Below are 16,924 nucleotides of genomic sequence, written 5' to 3' on the forward strand. Positions count from 1 at the left end.
GGTCTTGAGGTGACAGAATTGACTTATTTTTTGCAATGTGTGTGTGTGTGTGTGTGTGTGTGTGAAAAGGTGTGGGTGAAATGAATGTGAACGCCACAGCTGCTACCTAGCGCCTTACGACCAATCATATTATGCCAACATGTGCCTACGCCCTCCGTGGAGCATATAAAAATGCATGCAAGCAAGCAAGATACGGTACATGCAGACAGCAACAGAGACAGAGGCCCATCAAGAAGACTCCAATCCAGGCTCCACTGACAGAGAGACACCCTCAGGCTGACATGGGTCTGACTCCACTCCATCTGCTCTGCTTGCTGGGCCTGGTGCCACTAGACACCGTGCACGCCAGTCCCTTGACTGAGGTACAGAATTAATCATCATATTCAGTGCGGTGTACAGTAACTTCTACCGTACTTAAGTATACATTTTTTTGGTATTTGTACTTTACTACACTTTACTAGTGTTTCCGAATGCCAGTACTTTTACTTCTACAGATCTACAAGTTCACAATGCGTCGCATTGTGAGCTTGTAGATCTTCAACATTTTCAAATGTTTTTTTTTTTATACATGAAATGGGATATTCTGCGTAATTAGTAGTTTTAAGGTCGCTGCACACACCGAGAGCGTTTTTCGGATTTTTAGCGGCGTTTCTCCATCGTTTTTTATGAAAAAACGCGTCCAGTGTTCATCCACCTTTACTTTAAGTACATTTTGATGCCAATACTTTTGTACTTTTACTCAAGTACATTTTTAATTCCGGACTTTTGAGTACTTTTTCCTCCACTGATTGAACCAGTGGAGTATTAAAGGTGTCAGCGTCATGTTATGCTTAAAGGGATAGTTCAGATTTTTTGAATTTACGTTGTATGAAATACTTGCCATTAATATAGTGGTTGCAACTGTATTAATTGATTGCCCGAGTCCCGTGGTGGGAGTTCTGCTCTGGTTTTGGTCAATATTAAGTAGTTCTGGTCATTTTGTGGGGGGCACTGGGGCCACGCAGTAAAAGTAAATTAATCCACAAAACTAATGTAATTTGTATTGTTGACCTATTTCTAAAATATTAGTGCAACTTTCGTTCTTTTTTTACCCCTCTATCACCCAGAACTATGTTTTTTGTGTCCATATCACTACGCCCAAAAAATAGTTCCATGTGATAGAGGGGTCAAAGTTGAACGAAAGTCGTGCTAATATTTTAGAAATAGGTCAACAATACAAATTACGTTCGTTTTGTGGATTAATTTACTTTTACTGCGTGGCCCCAGTGCCCCCCACAAAATGACCAGAACTACTTAATATTGACCAAAACCAGAGCAGAACTCCCACCACGGGACTCGGGCAATCAATTAATACAGTTGCAACCACTATATTAATGGCAAGTATTTCATACAACTTAAATTCAAAAAATCTGAACTATCCCTTTAAGCTATTGAAAAATAGCAGATCTACAAGCTTGTAGGTCTGCTATTTTTGAAAAATCGAAGAACGACTGATCTAGAAACATAGCTTTTTCAGAAAACTGTTCAGGATGTAGAAGACATTTTTAGAATCTGATCTCAGGTCAGAATGGGCTAACCAGGACTATTCTTTAATCTGATCTCAGGTCAGAATGGGCTAACCAGGACTATTCTTTAATCTGATCTCAGGTCAGAATGGGCTAACCAGGACTATTCTTTAATCTGATCTCAGGTCAGAATGGGCTAACCAGGACTATTCTTTAATCTGATCTCAGGTCAGAATGGGCTAACCAGGACTATTCTTTAATCTGATCTCAGGTCAGAATGGGCTAACCAGGACTATTCTTTAATCTGATCTCAGGTCAGAATGGGCTAACCAGGACTATTCTTTAATCTGATCTCAGGTCAGAATGGGCTAACCAGGACTATTCTTTAATCTGATCTCAGGTCAGAATGGGCTAACCAGGACTATTCTTTTCTTACAGAATGTGATCCAGCTCCCACTAGACAACGGGGACGCTGCTGCCTCGGCTGAGGTGGAGCTACAGCGTGGATCCTGTCCCATGTTCTGGTTCGGCTTCAACGGCCACTGCTACAAGTACGTCGCTACACATATGTTCTGGGCTGAAGCAGAGTGGAACTGCGTGTCTCAAGGTGCCAACCTGGTGTCGGTCCACAGCGGTAATCAGAACAACTTTGTCAAAAACCTGATCAAGAACTTTGACCCAGAAGAGGGAGCCACCTGGATCGGGCTGAGCGACCTTCACTGGGAGGGTAGATGGTTGTGGTCAGATGGCTCCAAAGTGACCTTCACCATGTGGGATGCCAATGAGCCAAGTAATAGTGGTGGAATTGAACACTGTGTGGAAATGGGGGGGATCCATTCACCTGCCGGTAAATGGAATGACAATACATGTTCTCTTGCTATGCCTTCTGTTTGTAAATCTCGTACAGTCAGTTGCTAATGACTGGATTGTCTGTTTTCGAGTACTGACTGACTTGTATTTGGTCTCCATAGTATAAAGATACATCAAATATGATTGTGCTTTTTTCAATGATGCATTGATGCAAATGTGAGTCTCAATTAAAATAAATTCTTCAACATCATGGCATTTCTGTCTATCTTTTTACTTCCATGATCTCAGAATTATGTATATTGTATATGATAGTATAGCCTATCTATGTAGTTATGTTTTTCTTTTCACTGTTCATGTGCAGTTTATTCTAGTGTTTTGAGCGTGTATTAGGTTTATGGTTTATTTATTTAGCATGTAGTACAAAAAATAGACAATACATATATATCAAAAAACAAAAATACAATGCAAGGAAAGGAAGAAGCCAGCTGGCTTATTTGGAATCCTTTCCTGTATGAGGTCATTGATTTAAAACAGATTAAAAGTTCAATTAAGAACAATACAAAAGTCTACAAGTTTGGCAAAGGGGGGCAGATGTGCAATAAAGAAATAAAAAACACAGACTGCACAAAAAAGGGAAATAAACAATACAAACAACAAACACACAAAAGAAAATATAACACATCAAACTTAAATCATGTGATCTACAGAGATTGAAGGGGCAGGCGACCTTAGGCACGGGCGAGGGTGATCAGTGGCACACTGGCATAAGTGGAGAGGATTTTTCTTTCTAAAATTAAATATAAAAAAAAAACATTTAGTCAGTTAAATGAGGTCCCCTCACATCTGTATGCAAATGACATCATGCACATGATTCTACATTCATTCAAACTCTGAACGTCTGAGTCTGGGAGATTACATCCTGATGTCTGGGAGATTACATCCTGAGGTGAAAGAGAAACATATCAGAATGAGAAGAAAACAATTAAAGTTATGCATGTGGTATGTTTGGATATTTGATATTTTTGTTATTTTTTTTGTAACTGGAATTCATGGGAAATAATTTCACCCACTATACCTGGGCCTTAAAGGGACATTTCACCCACTATACCTGGGCCTTAAAGGGACATTTCACCCACTATACCTGGGCCTTAAAGGGACATTTCACCCACTATACCTGGGCCTTAAAGGGACATTTCACCCACTATACCTGGGCCTTAAAGGGACATTTCACCCACTATACCTGGGCCTTAAAGGGACATTTCACCCACTATACCTGGGCCTTAAAGGGACATTTCACCCACTATACCTGGGCCTTAAAGGGACATTTCACCCACTATACCTGGGCCTTAAAGGGACATTTCACCCACTATACCTGGGCCTTAAAGGGACATTTCACCCACTATACCTGGGCCTTAAAGGGACATTTCACCCACTATACCTGGGCCTTAAAGGGACATTTCACCCACTATACCTGGGCCTTAAAGGGACATTTCACCCACTATACCTGGGCCTTAAAGGGACATTTCACCCACTATACCTGGGCCTTAAAGGGATATTTCACCCACTATACCTGGGCCTTAAAGGGACATTTCACCCACTATACCTGGGCCTTAAAGGGACATTTCACCCACTATACCAACATAATGCTAACACCAAAAGGGGTTCCCACACAAAACGGGTTAATATTTCCTTTGTCTTTTCTCTTTTATTTTTAACATGTTCGGAATAAATAAATAAATTAAGTAAAAGTATCAATACTGCAATGTAGAAAATACATACTTTGTGTCCTTATAATACGTACTTTCTTGCCCATTTTGACCTGAGATCAGATTCTATAAATGTCTTCTACATCCTGAGTTTTCTGAAAAAGCTATGTTTCTATGTCAGTTGTTCTTCGATTTTTCAAAAATAGCAGTGGCGCGCTACGAGCTTGTAGATCTGCTATTTTTCAATAGCTAAAGCATAACATAATGCTAACACACCAAAAGGGGTTCCCGCCCAAAATGGGTTAATGTTATAATTCAATAAGCCGTAAGGTGGCTCAGGGGCAGAGTGGCCACTAGGGGGCGGTGGTGGCTCAGGGGTAGAGTGGCCACTAGGGGGCGGCGGTGGTGGCTCAGGGGTAGAGTGGCCACTAGGGGGGCCGGTGGTGGCTCAGGGGCAGAGTGGCCACTAGGGGGGCGGTGGTGGCTCAGGGGTAGAGTGGCCACTAGGGGGGCGGTGGTGGTGGCTCAGGGGTAGAGTGGCCACTAGGGGGGGCGGTGGTGGCTCAGGGGTAGAGTGGCCACTAGGGGGGGCGGTGGTGGCTCAGGGGTAGAGTGGCCACTAGGGGGGGCGGTGGTGGTGGCTCAGGGGTAGAGTGGCCACTAGGGGGGGCGGTGGTGGCTCAGGGGCAGAGTGGCCACTAGGGGGGGCGGTGGTGGTGGCTCAGGGGTAGAGTGGCCACTAGGGGGGGCGGTGGTGGCTCAGGGGTAGAGTGGCCACTAGGGGGGGGCGGTGGTGGCTCAGGGGTAGAGTGGCCACTAGGGGGGGCGGTGGTGGCTCAGGGGCAGAGTGGCCACTAGGGGGGGCGGTGGTGGCTCAGGGGTAGAGTGGCCACTAGGGGGCGGTGGTGGCTCAGGGGTAGAGTGGCCACTAGGGGGGGCGGTGGTGGCTCAGGGGCAGAGTGGCCACTAGGGGGGGCGGTGGTGGCTCAGGGGTAGAGTGGCCACTAGGGGGGGCGGTGGTGGCTCAGGGGTAGAGTGGCCACTAGGGGGGGCGGTGGTGGCTCAGGGGTAGAGTGGCCGGATGGGAACCGAAAGGTTGCCAGTTCAAACCCTGTCTCCCCCAGAGTTAAGTGTGGAAGTGTCCCTGGGCAAGGCACTGAACCCCTAATTGCTCCCAATGTGCATGGTTTCCTCTGCCATCGGTGTGTGTGTGAATGGGTGAATGAATGGGCACCTTGGATAAAGGTGCTATATAAATGCACCATTCATAAAATAATAGCACATCTACAAGCTCACAATGCGTGTTATTAACATACGGTATTCACTAAACAAAAGTCACAGAATACAGTTTTATATCGATTATCTTGTGTCAATTGTTATGGGAGCTGTGCAGATGTTGCTGCAGATCGACCGACCCGTTCTGAAACAGAAAATACAAATGGTGTAAAACTGATTTATTGAGTGCTTCAGGTTTGTATCAAAATCATAAAGAATTAATTCATCACGTAAAACACAAGGTTGTCATAGATTTAGTTTTTACATTTGCACGACCATATCGATACTGGGCATTCCTGGTGAACGGTGCAAAAACATTACATGGAAACATAAAAATAATATATCCTGCCCGGGACGTCCGGGCACCTGTAAGGGCCTTGCAAAGATATCCTGCCCCGGGACGTCCGGCACCTGTAAGGGCCTCGCAAACGGGGAGCGATACAATGCGCCTATAGTTCATTTCCAATGAGACCTGCGTTTTTGCTCGGAGAAGTCGCGGTGCGACAACGCTGAGCGTAAATATACGCTCACGTTGCAGGATCAACGAAGCAAGATGGCCGCCGGGTGAACTACGTCAGAAACTCCGCCTTGAGCCATCTAGTGTTTATATATATCTATGGTCCTCCCCCCCCCGCCCCCCCCCCATTTCCTGTCAGTCTAACTGTCCTATAATAAAAGGCATAAATGCCCCCAAAAAACATTTAAAAAAAACTATCCTAAACCAAAAACTAGTAAAAACAGTATTCTTTATTTCTTTCCCACTGACCATGGCAGTAAAAAACAACAACAATGACTTAAAAAAAACATTTTCAGGCCATTGGAGCAAATATTCATGTATTCTTATTCACAGGAGCCAATTTAAAACGATTACCATCGCATTAAACAATTTAAAACGATTACCATCGCATTAAACAATTTAAAACGATTACCATCACATTAAACAATTTAAAACGATTACCATCGCATTAAACAATTTAAAACGATTACCATCACATTAAACAATTTAAAACGATTACCATCGCATTAAACAATTTAAAACGATTACCATCAATTAAACAATTTAAAACGATTACCATCGCATTAAACAATTTAAAACGATTACCATCGCATTAAACAATTCCTCAAGCCCCGTGAGCCCGGTCTCCTGACCGGGAGCCAGGTCTCCTGACCGGGAGCCAGGTCTCCTGACCGGGAGCCCGGTCTCCTGACCGGGAGCCCGGGGGGACCCAGGTCTCCTGACCGGGAGCCAGGTCTCCTGACCGGGAGCCAGGTCTCCTGACCGGGAGCCAGGTCTCCTGACCGGGAGCCCGGTCTCCTGACCGGGAGCCAGGTCTCCTGACCGGGAGCCAGGTCTCCTGACCGGGAGCCCGGGGGGACCCAGGTCTCCTGACCGGGAGCCAGGTCTCCTGACCGGGAGCCAGGTCTCCTGACCGGGAGCCAGGTCTCCTGACCGGGAGCCCGGGGGGACTCTCTCACAAACTCACAAAACGCCTAGTTTTTCAGTCTCATCACAACGACAAGATGTGTCTCTGTGTGACGACACCGATTTGTACGTAACTAGGGCTTATCGTCATGTAAATGCTCCAATCCTCATTATAATGGAAAGGAATGACAGTTAAAAAACAACAACAATTAAATAGCAATATCTTAAAACAATTGATACATTTTGTCCTCCAAAATCCAATCCAATCTCATGATATATTAGTAAACTAAAATGTGGCACACCGACATACTGTGAACTAAAGTTCTTTGGTACGGATTTTGTTGAAATAAAACAAATACAAAGGACCCTTTTTTCAGACCCACCTCGCTTTACAAACATGCACACCTCAGAACGTGGTCGACGCACGCACGCACGCACGCACGCACGCACGCACGCACGCACGCACGCACGCACGCACGCACGCAAACAAGCAAAATATGTAAAATAATGAATGTTTTGGTAGCCACACAGCCAGCCAGTGGACGAAATTGCAGTTCGAACAATAATTAAGTCTTTGCTTTTACGAAATATCCGAGATCGTTAGGATTTTGTGGAAGATTGACCATGTATGTAGTATCCTATGGCTAGTTTAACCACTTCGAGTACCCTTTTAATCTTAACATTAACAACAAGCTAACACAAACGTCCGGGTTTCCGAGGCCAATGTCAAACTGGCCCCGTCCATCGAGACTTTTTAAATCTGGCCTTAGGAACCCACACCACACCAGCTGCAACTCCTTGCAACATGCCGTTGGAAATAATGGTTACACGTAGTCGCTCTGGGGAGGCTAGGGCTTAAGGCCTCAGTCACACTATTGAGACTGCTGTCTTGTCCGTGTCTTGTGTCTTGCCCATGTTTAATGGCCGCCCCCAATGCATTTCCAATGGAAGTCACATGGTTTCGCAAAACACAGCCATCAAACAAAAATGTTTGGTGAAACCATGAGACTTCCATTGGAAATGCATTGGGGCGGCCATTAAACACAGACAAGACAGGAGTCTCAATAGTGTGACTGAGGCCTTAGACCCGCCTACATAATAACCTTGGCTTTTAACCACCCGGGGTGAGAGTTTCTACGGTCCATGTTTTGCATCTCACTGTCTTGTTATCCTTCAGTGACTTTAATTTTTTCATTATTGTTTACCGTCTTCGTGCTGGTGTGTTTTCCGTCAGGCTGACGTATAGAGGGGCGTGGCTGTTGTTGTCTTTCCTGTCACGCTGACGTAGAGGGCGTGGCTGCGGGCGTGGCTGCGGCGCCGTGCGTCTGGGAGTCCACCAGGTCGAAGTCCTCCTCCTCGTTGGCGCCGCACGTGTCCACCACGCAGATCAGACTGCTGGTGACGGGGAACGCCCGCACCTTGCTGCACGTCACCCACCTGGGAGGGAACGCCACCCCAAGAGAGAGAGAGAGAGAGAGAGAGAGAGAGAGAGAGAGAGTGAGAGAGTGAGAGAGAGAGAGAGAGAGAGAGAGAGAGAGAGAGGAGAGACGCCGTTGTTGTGACACAACAAAAACTAAAGACGGAAAATGTTTGTCGACTACCTTTTTTCACTGACGAAAACGAAATGGAAACTAAGCTATGAAGACTAAAACTGAGACTAAATATATTGACAATTTATGGGAGGGAACGTCACCCCATTTTACAATTTGTTGCATGCTGAAAATAGACGATCTACAAGCCCACAACGCGTCGCACTGCGACGCGTTGTGGGCTTGGGTCATTGTGACGGCATCAAGGCCCGCCAAAATACATTTTGTTCTGACTAAATCAACTAAATCGACTAAAATCTCATGATATTTAGTCGACTAAAACTAGACCAACACCAAGACATTCCAGGTGACTAATTAATGTGACTAAAACTAAATGAAAACTATTCAAGAGACTATGACTAAAACTAAATGAAAACTATTCAAGAGACTATGACTAAAACTAAAATGTGCTGCCAAAAACCACAGTGGTTGTGACACGTGTCGGTGAGCTCATGTACGACACAGAGGGGGTGAGCTCATGTACCACACCGAGGGGGTGAGCTCATGTACGACACCGAGGGGGTGAGCTCATGTACGACACCGAGGGGGTGAGCTCATGTACGACACCGAGGGGGTGAGCTCATGTACCACACCGAGGGGGTGAGCTCATGTACGACACCGAGGGGGTGAGCTCATGTACGACACCGAGGGGGTGAGCTCATGTACGACACCGAGGGGGGGGTGAGCTCATGTACGACACAGAGGGGGTGAGCTCATGTACGACACCGAGGGGGTGAGCTCATGTACGACACCGAGGGGGTGAGCTCATGTACGACACCGAGGGGGTGAGCTCATGTACGACACCGAGGGGGTGAGCTCATGTACGACACCGAGGGTTGGAGTCAAACCGACAGATGGGTTCCGAGGTCGGAACATCAATTGCACCCAAAAAAATATATACAGAGGGTGGCACTCACACCTAACCTAATGTTTTTACCCCATTCTGACCTGAGATCAGATTCTAAAAATGTCTTCTACATCCTGACAGTTTTCTGAAAAAGCTATGTTTCTAGGTCAGTCGTTCAAAAATAGCAGACCTACAACAGGGTTCCCCAATTCATTTTCCTCAAGGGCCATATTTTGACTAGGGAACCAGGCTGGGAGCCGAGTCCGCACGCGCGAAGAATTGGGTTTTTTATTTTTTCATTAATTAATTAAAAATTGTTCAAAACCAGTGGTACGGGGACCACCAGTGGTCCTTGAGGGGGTGCCCAGTTTGACATGCATAGGCTACTGACCCCCATTTAATGCCATTTATATCTGGGACACCCCCCCAAAACAAAACAAAACACTTTTTTTTTCTTCCAGGGGCCACAAGGGGGCGCTCCGCGGGCCGCAAATGGCCCACGGGCTGCCTATTGGGGAACCCTGACCTACAAGCTCGTAGCGCGCCATGAGCTTGTAGATCTGCTATTTTTCAATAGCTAAAGCATAACATAATGCTAACACCAAAAGGGGTTCCCGCCCCAAAATGGGTTAACAGAAAACAACTACGTGTTGAAAATGTACAGGGTACCCCGCGGCTCTTATGTAATGTAAATGTACAGGGTACCCCGCGGCTCTTACCTATAGTTATAGTATAATGTACAGGGTACCCCGCGGCTCTTACCTATAGTTATATAAATGTACAGGGTACCCCGCGGCTCTTACCTATAGTTATAGTTATAATGTACAGGGTACCCCGCGGCTCTTACCTATAGTTATATAAATGTACAGGGTACCCCGCGGCTCTTACCTATAGTTATAGTATAATGTACAGGGTACCCCGCGGCTCTTACCTATAGTTATAGTTATAATGTACAGGGTACCCCGCGGCTCTTACCTATAGTTATAGTATAATGTACAGGGTACCCCGCGGCTCTTACCTATAGTTATAGTTATAATGTACAGGGTACCCCGCGGCTCTTACCTATAGTTATATAAATGTACAGGGTACCCCGCGGCTCTTACCTATAGTTATAGTATAATGTACAGGGTACCCCGTGGCTCTTACCTATAGTTATAGTATAATGTACAGGGTACCCCGTGGCTCTTACCTATAGTTATAGTATAATGTACAGGGTACCCCGCGGCTCTTACCTATAGTTATATAAATGTACAGGGTACCCCGCGGCTCTTACCTATAGTTATAATGTACAGGGTACCCCGCGGCTCTTATGTAATGTAAATGTACAGGGTACCCCGCGGCTCTTACCTATAGTTATAGTTATAATGTACAGGGTACCCCGCGGCTCTTACCTATAGTTATAGTATAATGTACAGGGTACCCCGTGGCTCTTACCTATAGTTATAGTATAATGTACAGGGTACCCCGCGGCTCTTACCTATAGTATAATGTACAGGGTACCCCGTGGCTCTTACCTATAGTTATAGTATAATGTACAGGGTACCCCACGGCTCTTACCTATAGTTATAGTATAATGTACAGGGTACCCCGCGGCTCTTACCTATAGTATAATGTACAGGGTACCCCGTGGCTCTTACCTATAGTTATAGTTATAATGTACAGGGTACCCCGCGGCTCTTACCTATAGTTATAATGTACAGGGTACCCCGTGGCTCTTACCTATAGTTATAGTATAATGTACAGGGTACCCCGCGGCTCTTACCTATAGTTATAGTATAATGTACAGGGTACCCCGCGGCTCTTACCTATAGTTATAGTATAATGTACAGGGTACCCCGCGGCTCTTACCTATAGTTATAGTATAATGTACAGGGTACCCCGCGGCTCTTACCTATAGTTATAGTATAATGTACAGGGTACCCCGCGGCTCTTACCTATAGTTATAGTATAATGTACAGGGTACCCCGCGGCTCTTACCTATAGTTATAGTATAATGTACAGGGTACCCCGCGGCTCTTACCTATAGTTATAGTATAATGTACAGGGTACCCCGCGGCTCCTACCTATAGTTATAATGTACAGGGTACCCCGCGGCTCCTACCTATAGTTATAATGTACAGGGTACCCCGCGGCTCTTACCTATAGTTATAGTATAATGTACAGGGTACCCCGTGGCTCTTACCTATAGTTATAGTATAATGTACAGGGTACCCCGCGGCTCTTACCTATAGTATAATGTACAGGGTACCCCGTGGCTCTTACCTATAGTTATAGTATAATGTACAGGGTACCCCACGGCTCTTACCTATAGTTATAGTATAATGTACAGGGTACCCCGCGGCTCTTACCTATAGTATAATGTACAGGGTACCCCGTGGCTCTTACCTATAGTTATAGTTATAATGTACAGGGTACCCCGCGGCTCTTACCTATAGTTATAATGTACAGGGTACCCCGTGGCTCTTACCTATAGTTATAGTATAATGTACAGGGTACCCCGCGGCTCTTACCTATAGTTATAGTATAATGTACAGGGTACCCCGCGGCTCTTACCTATAGTTATAGTATAATGTACAGGGTACCCCGCGGCTCTTACCTATAGTTATAGTATAATGTACAGGGTACCCCGCGGCTCTTACCTATAGTTATAGTATAATGTACAGGGTACCCCGCGGCTCTTACCTATAGTTATAGTATAATGTACAGGGTACCCCGCGGCTCTTACCTATAGTTATAGTATAATGTACAGGGTACCCCGCGGCTCTTACCTATAGTTATAGTATAATGTACAGGGTACCCCGTGGCTCTTACCTATAGTTATAGTATAATGTACAGGGTACCCCGCGGCTCTTACCTATAGTTATAGTATAATGTACAGGGTACCCCGCGGCTCTTACCTATAGTTATAGTATAATGTACAGGGTACCCCGCGGCTCTTACCTATAGTTATAGTATAATGTACAGGGTACCCCGCGGCTCTTACCTATAGTTATAGTATAATGTACAGGGTGCCCCGCGGCTCTTACCTATAGTTATAGTATAATGTACAGGGTACCCCGCGGCTCTTACCTATAGTTATAATGTACAGGGTACCCCGCGGCTCTTACCTATAGTTATAGTATAATGTACAGGGTACCCCGTGGCTCTTACCTATAGTTATAGTATAATGTACAGGGTACCCCGCGGGTCTTACCTATAGTTATAGTATAATGTACAGGGTACCCCGCGGCTCTTACCTATAGTTATAGTATAATGTACAGGGTACCCCGCGGCTCTTACCTATAGTTATAATGTACAGGGTACCCCGCGGCTCTTACCTATAGTTATAGTATAATGTACAGGGTACCCCGCGGCTCTTACCTATAGTTATAGTATAATGTACAGGGTACCCCGCGGCTCTTACCTATAGTTATAGTATAATGTACAGGGTACCCCGCGGCTCTTACCTATAGTTATAGTATAATGTACAGGGTACCCCGCGGCTCTTACCTATAGTTATAGTATAATGTACAGGGTACCCCGCGGCTCTTACCTATAGTTATAGTATAATGTACAGGGTACCCCGCGGCTCTTACCTATAGTTATAGTATAATGTACAGGGTACCCCGCGGCTCTTACCTATAGTTATAGTATAATGTACAGGGTACCCCGCGGCTCTTACCTATAGTTATAGTATAATGTACAGGGTACCCCACGGCTCTTACCTATAGTTATAGTATAATGTACAGGGTACCCCGCGGATCTTACCTATAGTATAATGTACAGGGTACCCCGCGGCTCTTACCTATAGTTATAGTATAATGTACAGGGTACCCCACGGCTCTTACCTATAGTTATAGTATAATGTACAGGGTACCCCGCGGATCTTACCTATAGTATAATGTACAGGGTACCCCGCGGCTCTTACCTATAGTTTATAATGTACAGGGTACCCCGCGGCTCTTACCTATAGTTATAGTATAATGTACAGGGTACCCCGTGGCTCTTACCTATAGTTATAATGTACAGGGTACCCCGCGGCTCTTACCTATAGTTTATAATGTACAGGGTACCCCGCGGCTCTTACCTATAGTTAATAATGTACAGGGTACCCCGTGGCTCTTACCTATAGTTAATAATGTACAGGGTACCCCGTGGCTCTTACCTATAGTTATAGTATAATGTACAGGGTACCCCGCCGCTCTTACCTATAGTTATAGTATAATGTACAGGGTACCCCACGGCTCTTACCTATAGTTATAGTATAATGTACAGGGTACCCCGCGGCTCTTACCTATAGTTATAGTATAATGTACAGGGTACCCCGCGGCTCTTACCTATAGTTATAGTATAATGTACAGGGTACCCCACGGCTCTTACCTATAGTTATAGTATAATGTACAGGGTACCCCGCGGCTCTTACCTATAGTAATAGTATAATGTACAGGGTACCCCGCGGCTCTTACCTATAGTTTATAATGTACAGGGTACCCCGCGGCTCTTACCTATAGTTAAATGTACAGGGTACCCCGCGGCTCTTACCTATAGTTTATAATGTACAGGGTACCCCGCGGCTCTTACCTATATTTTATAATGTACAGGGTACCCCGCGGCTCTTACCTATAGTTATAATGTACAGGGTACCCCGCGGCTCTTACCTATAGTTATAGTATAATGTACAGGGTACCCCGCGGCTCTTACCTATAGTAATGTACAGGGTACCCCGTGGCTCTTACCTATAGTTATAGTATAATGTACAGGGTACCCCGTGGCTCTTACCTATAGTTATAGTATAATGTACAGGGTACCCCGCGGCTCTTACCTATAGTTATAGTATAATGTACAGGGTACCCCGCGGCTCTTACCTATAGTTATAGTATAATGTACAGGGTACCCCGCGGCTCTTACCTATAGTTATAGTATAATGTACAGGGTACCCCGCGGCTCTTACCTATAGTTATAATGTACAGGGTACCCCGCGGCTCTTACCTATAGTTTATAATGTACAGGGTACCCCGCGGCTCTTACCTATAGTTTATAATGTACAGGGTACCCCGCGGCTCTTACCTATAGTTAAATGTACAGGGTACCCCGCGGCTCTTACCTATAGTTTATAATGTACAGGGTACCCCGCGGCTCTTACCTATAGTAATAGTATAATGTACAGGGTACCCCGCGGCTCTTACCTATAGTTATAGTATAATGTACAGGGTACCCCGCGGCTCTTACCTATAGTTATAGTATAATGTACAGGGTACCCCGCGGCTCTTACCTATAGTAATAGTATAATGTACAGGGTACCCCGCGGCTCTTACCTATAGTTATAGTATAATGTACAGGGTACCCCGTGGCTCTTACCTATAGTTATAGTATAATGTACAGGGTACCCCGCGGCTCTTACCTATAGTTTATAATGTACAGGGTACCCCGCGGCTCTTACCTATAGTAATAGTATAATGTACAGGGTACCCCGCGGCTCTTACCTATAGTTATAGTATAATGTACAGGGTACCCCGTGGCTCTTACCTATAGTTATAGTATAATGTACAGGGTACCCCGCGGCTCTTACCTATAGTTATAGTATAATGTACAGGGTACCCCGCGGCTCTTACCTATAGTTATAGTATAATGTACAGGGTACCCCGCGGCTCTTACCTATAGTTATAATGTACAGGGTACCCCGCGGCTCTTACCTATAGTTTATAATGTACAGGGTACCCCGCGGCTCTTACCTATAGTTTATAATGTACAGGGTACCCCGCGGCTCTTACCTATAGTTAAATGTACAGGGTACCCCGCGGCTCTTACCTATAGTTTATAATGTACAGGGTACCCCGCGGCTCTTACCTATAGTAATAGTATAATGTACAGGGTACCCCGCGGCTCTTACCTATAGTTATAGTATAATGTACAGGGTACCCCGCGGCTCTTACCTATAGTTATAATGTACAGGGTACCCCGCGGCTCTTACCTATAGTTTATAATGTACAGGGTACCCCGCGGCTCTTACCTATAGTTTATAATGTACAGGGTACCCCGCGGCTCTTACCTATAGTTAAATGTACAGGGTACCCCGCGGCTCTTACCTATAGTTTATAATGTACAGGGTACCCCGCGGCTCTTACCTATAGTAATAGTATAATGTACAGGGTACCCCGCGGCTCTTACCTATAGTTATAGTATAATGTACAGGGTACCCCGCGGCTCTTACCTATAGTTATAGTATAATGTACAGGGTACCCCGCGGCTCTTACCTATAGTAATAGTATAATGTACAGGGTACCCCGCGGCTCTTACCTATAGTTATAGTATAATGTACAGGGTACCCCGTGGCTCTTACCTATAGTTATAGTATAATGTACAGGGTACCCCGCGGCTCTTACCTATAGTTTATAATGTACAGGGTACCCCGCGGCTCTTACCTATAGTAATAGTATAATGTACAGGGTACCCCGCGGCTCTTACCTATAGTTATAGTATAATGTACAGGGTACCCCGTGGCTCTTACCTATAGTTATAGTATAATGTACAGGGTACCCCGCGGCTCTTACCTATAGTTATAGTATAATGTACAGGGTACCCCGCGGCTCTTACCTATAGTTATAGTATAATGTACAGGGTACCCCGCGGCTCTTACCTATAGTTATAATGTACAGGGTACCCCGCGGCTCTTACCTATAGTTTATAATGTACAGGGTACCCCGCGGCTCTTACCTATAGTTTATAATGTACAGGGTACCCCGCGGCTCTTACCTATAGTTAAATGTACAGGGTACCCCGCGGCTCTTACCTATAGTTTATAATGTACAGGGTACCCCGCGGCTCTTACCTATAGTAATAGTATAATGTACAGGGTACCCCGCGGATCTTACCTATAGTTATAGTATAATGTACAGGGTACCCCGCGGCTCTTACCTATAGTATAATGTACAGGGTACCCCGTGGCTCTTACCTATAGTTATAGTATAATGTACAGGGTACCCCGCGGCTCTTACCTATAGTTATAGTATAATGTACAGGGTACCCCGCGGCTCTTACCTATAGTTATAGTATAATGTATAGTTATAGTATAATGTACAGGGTACCCCGCGGCTCTTACCTATAGTTATAGTATAATGTACAGGGTACCCCACGGCTCTTACCTATAGTTATAGTATAATGTACAGGGTACCCCGCGGCTCTTACCTATAGTTATAGTATAATGTACAGGGTACCCCGCGGCTCTTACCTATAGTTTATAATGTACAGGGTACCAATGTACAGGGTACCACGCGGCTCTTACCTATTGTTTATAATGTACAGGGTACCCCGCGGCTCTTACCTATAGTTATAATGTACAGGGTACCCCGCGGCTCTTACCTATAGTTTATAATGTACAGGGTACCAATGTACAGGGTACCCCGCGGCTCTTACCTATAGTTTATAATGTACAGGGTACCCCGCGGCTCTTACCTATAGTTATAATGTACAGGGTACCCCGCGGCTCTTACCTATAGTTATAGTATAATGTACAGGGTACCCCGTGGCTCTTACCTATAGTTATAGTATAATGTACAGGGTACCCCGCGGCTCTTACCTATAGTATAATGTACAGGGTACCCCGTGGCTCTTACCTATAGTTATAGTATAATGTACAGGGTACCCCGCGGCTCTTACCTATAGTATAATGTACAGGGTACCCCGTGGCTCTTACCTATAGTTATAGTATAATGTACAGGGTACCCCGTGGCTCTTACCTATAGTTATAGTATAATGTACAGGGTACCCCGCGGCTCTTACCTATAGTATAA

At 45.3% G+C, this 16,924-nt stretch overlaps 2 protein-coding genes across 3 annotated transcripts in view; one reads left to right on the plus strand and one right to left on the minus strand.

Moving 5' to 3' along the window:
- Positions 1-241: 241 nt before the first annotated feature.
- On the plus strand, positions 242-7,958 carry LOC306938679 (galactose-specific lectin nattectin-like; the record flags this gene model as incomplete). The annotated part of the gene is made up of 3 exons (XM_079522945.1): positions 242-362; positions 1,944-2,295; positions 7,954-7,958. The coding sequence occupies exons 1-3, from the start codon at positions 282-284 to the stop codon at positions 7,956-7,958; spliced, it is 438 nt and encodes a 145-aa protein (XP_079379071.1). The 5' UTR covers positions 242-281.
- Positions 5,461-16,924, minus strand: part of klhl7 (kelch-like family member 7) — a 45,253-nt gene continuing 33,789 nt past the window's right edge. Inside the window, exons 13-14 of one of the 2 annotated variants that reach the window (XR_013791654.1) lie at positions 5,708-8,156; positions 5,461-5,662 (exon numbers count right to left, since the gene is read on the minus strand). Coding sequence is in view for 1 of the 2 variants with exons in the window: in XM_079521741.1 (XP_079377867.1) it covers positions 7,994-8,156 (163 nt within the window). In the remaining variant the exon portion in view is untranslated. Of the gene's footprint in view, positions 8,157-16,924 lie in introns of both variants that reach the window. The other variant, XM_079521741.1, reaches the window with a different exon arrangement.

The sequence above is a fragment of the Electrona antarctica genome (assembly GCF_951216825.1).
Source record: "Electrona antarctica genome assembly, chromosome: 15".
Taxonomy (NCBI): Eukaryota; Metazoa; Chordata; class Actinopteri; order Myctophiformes; family Myctophidae; genus Electrona; species Electrona antarctica.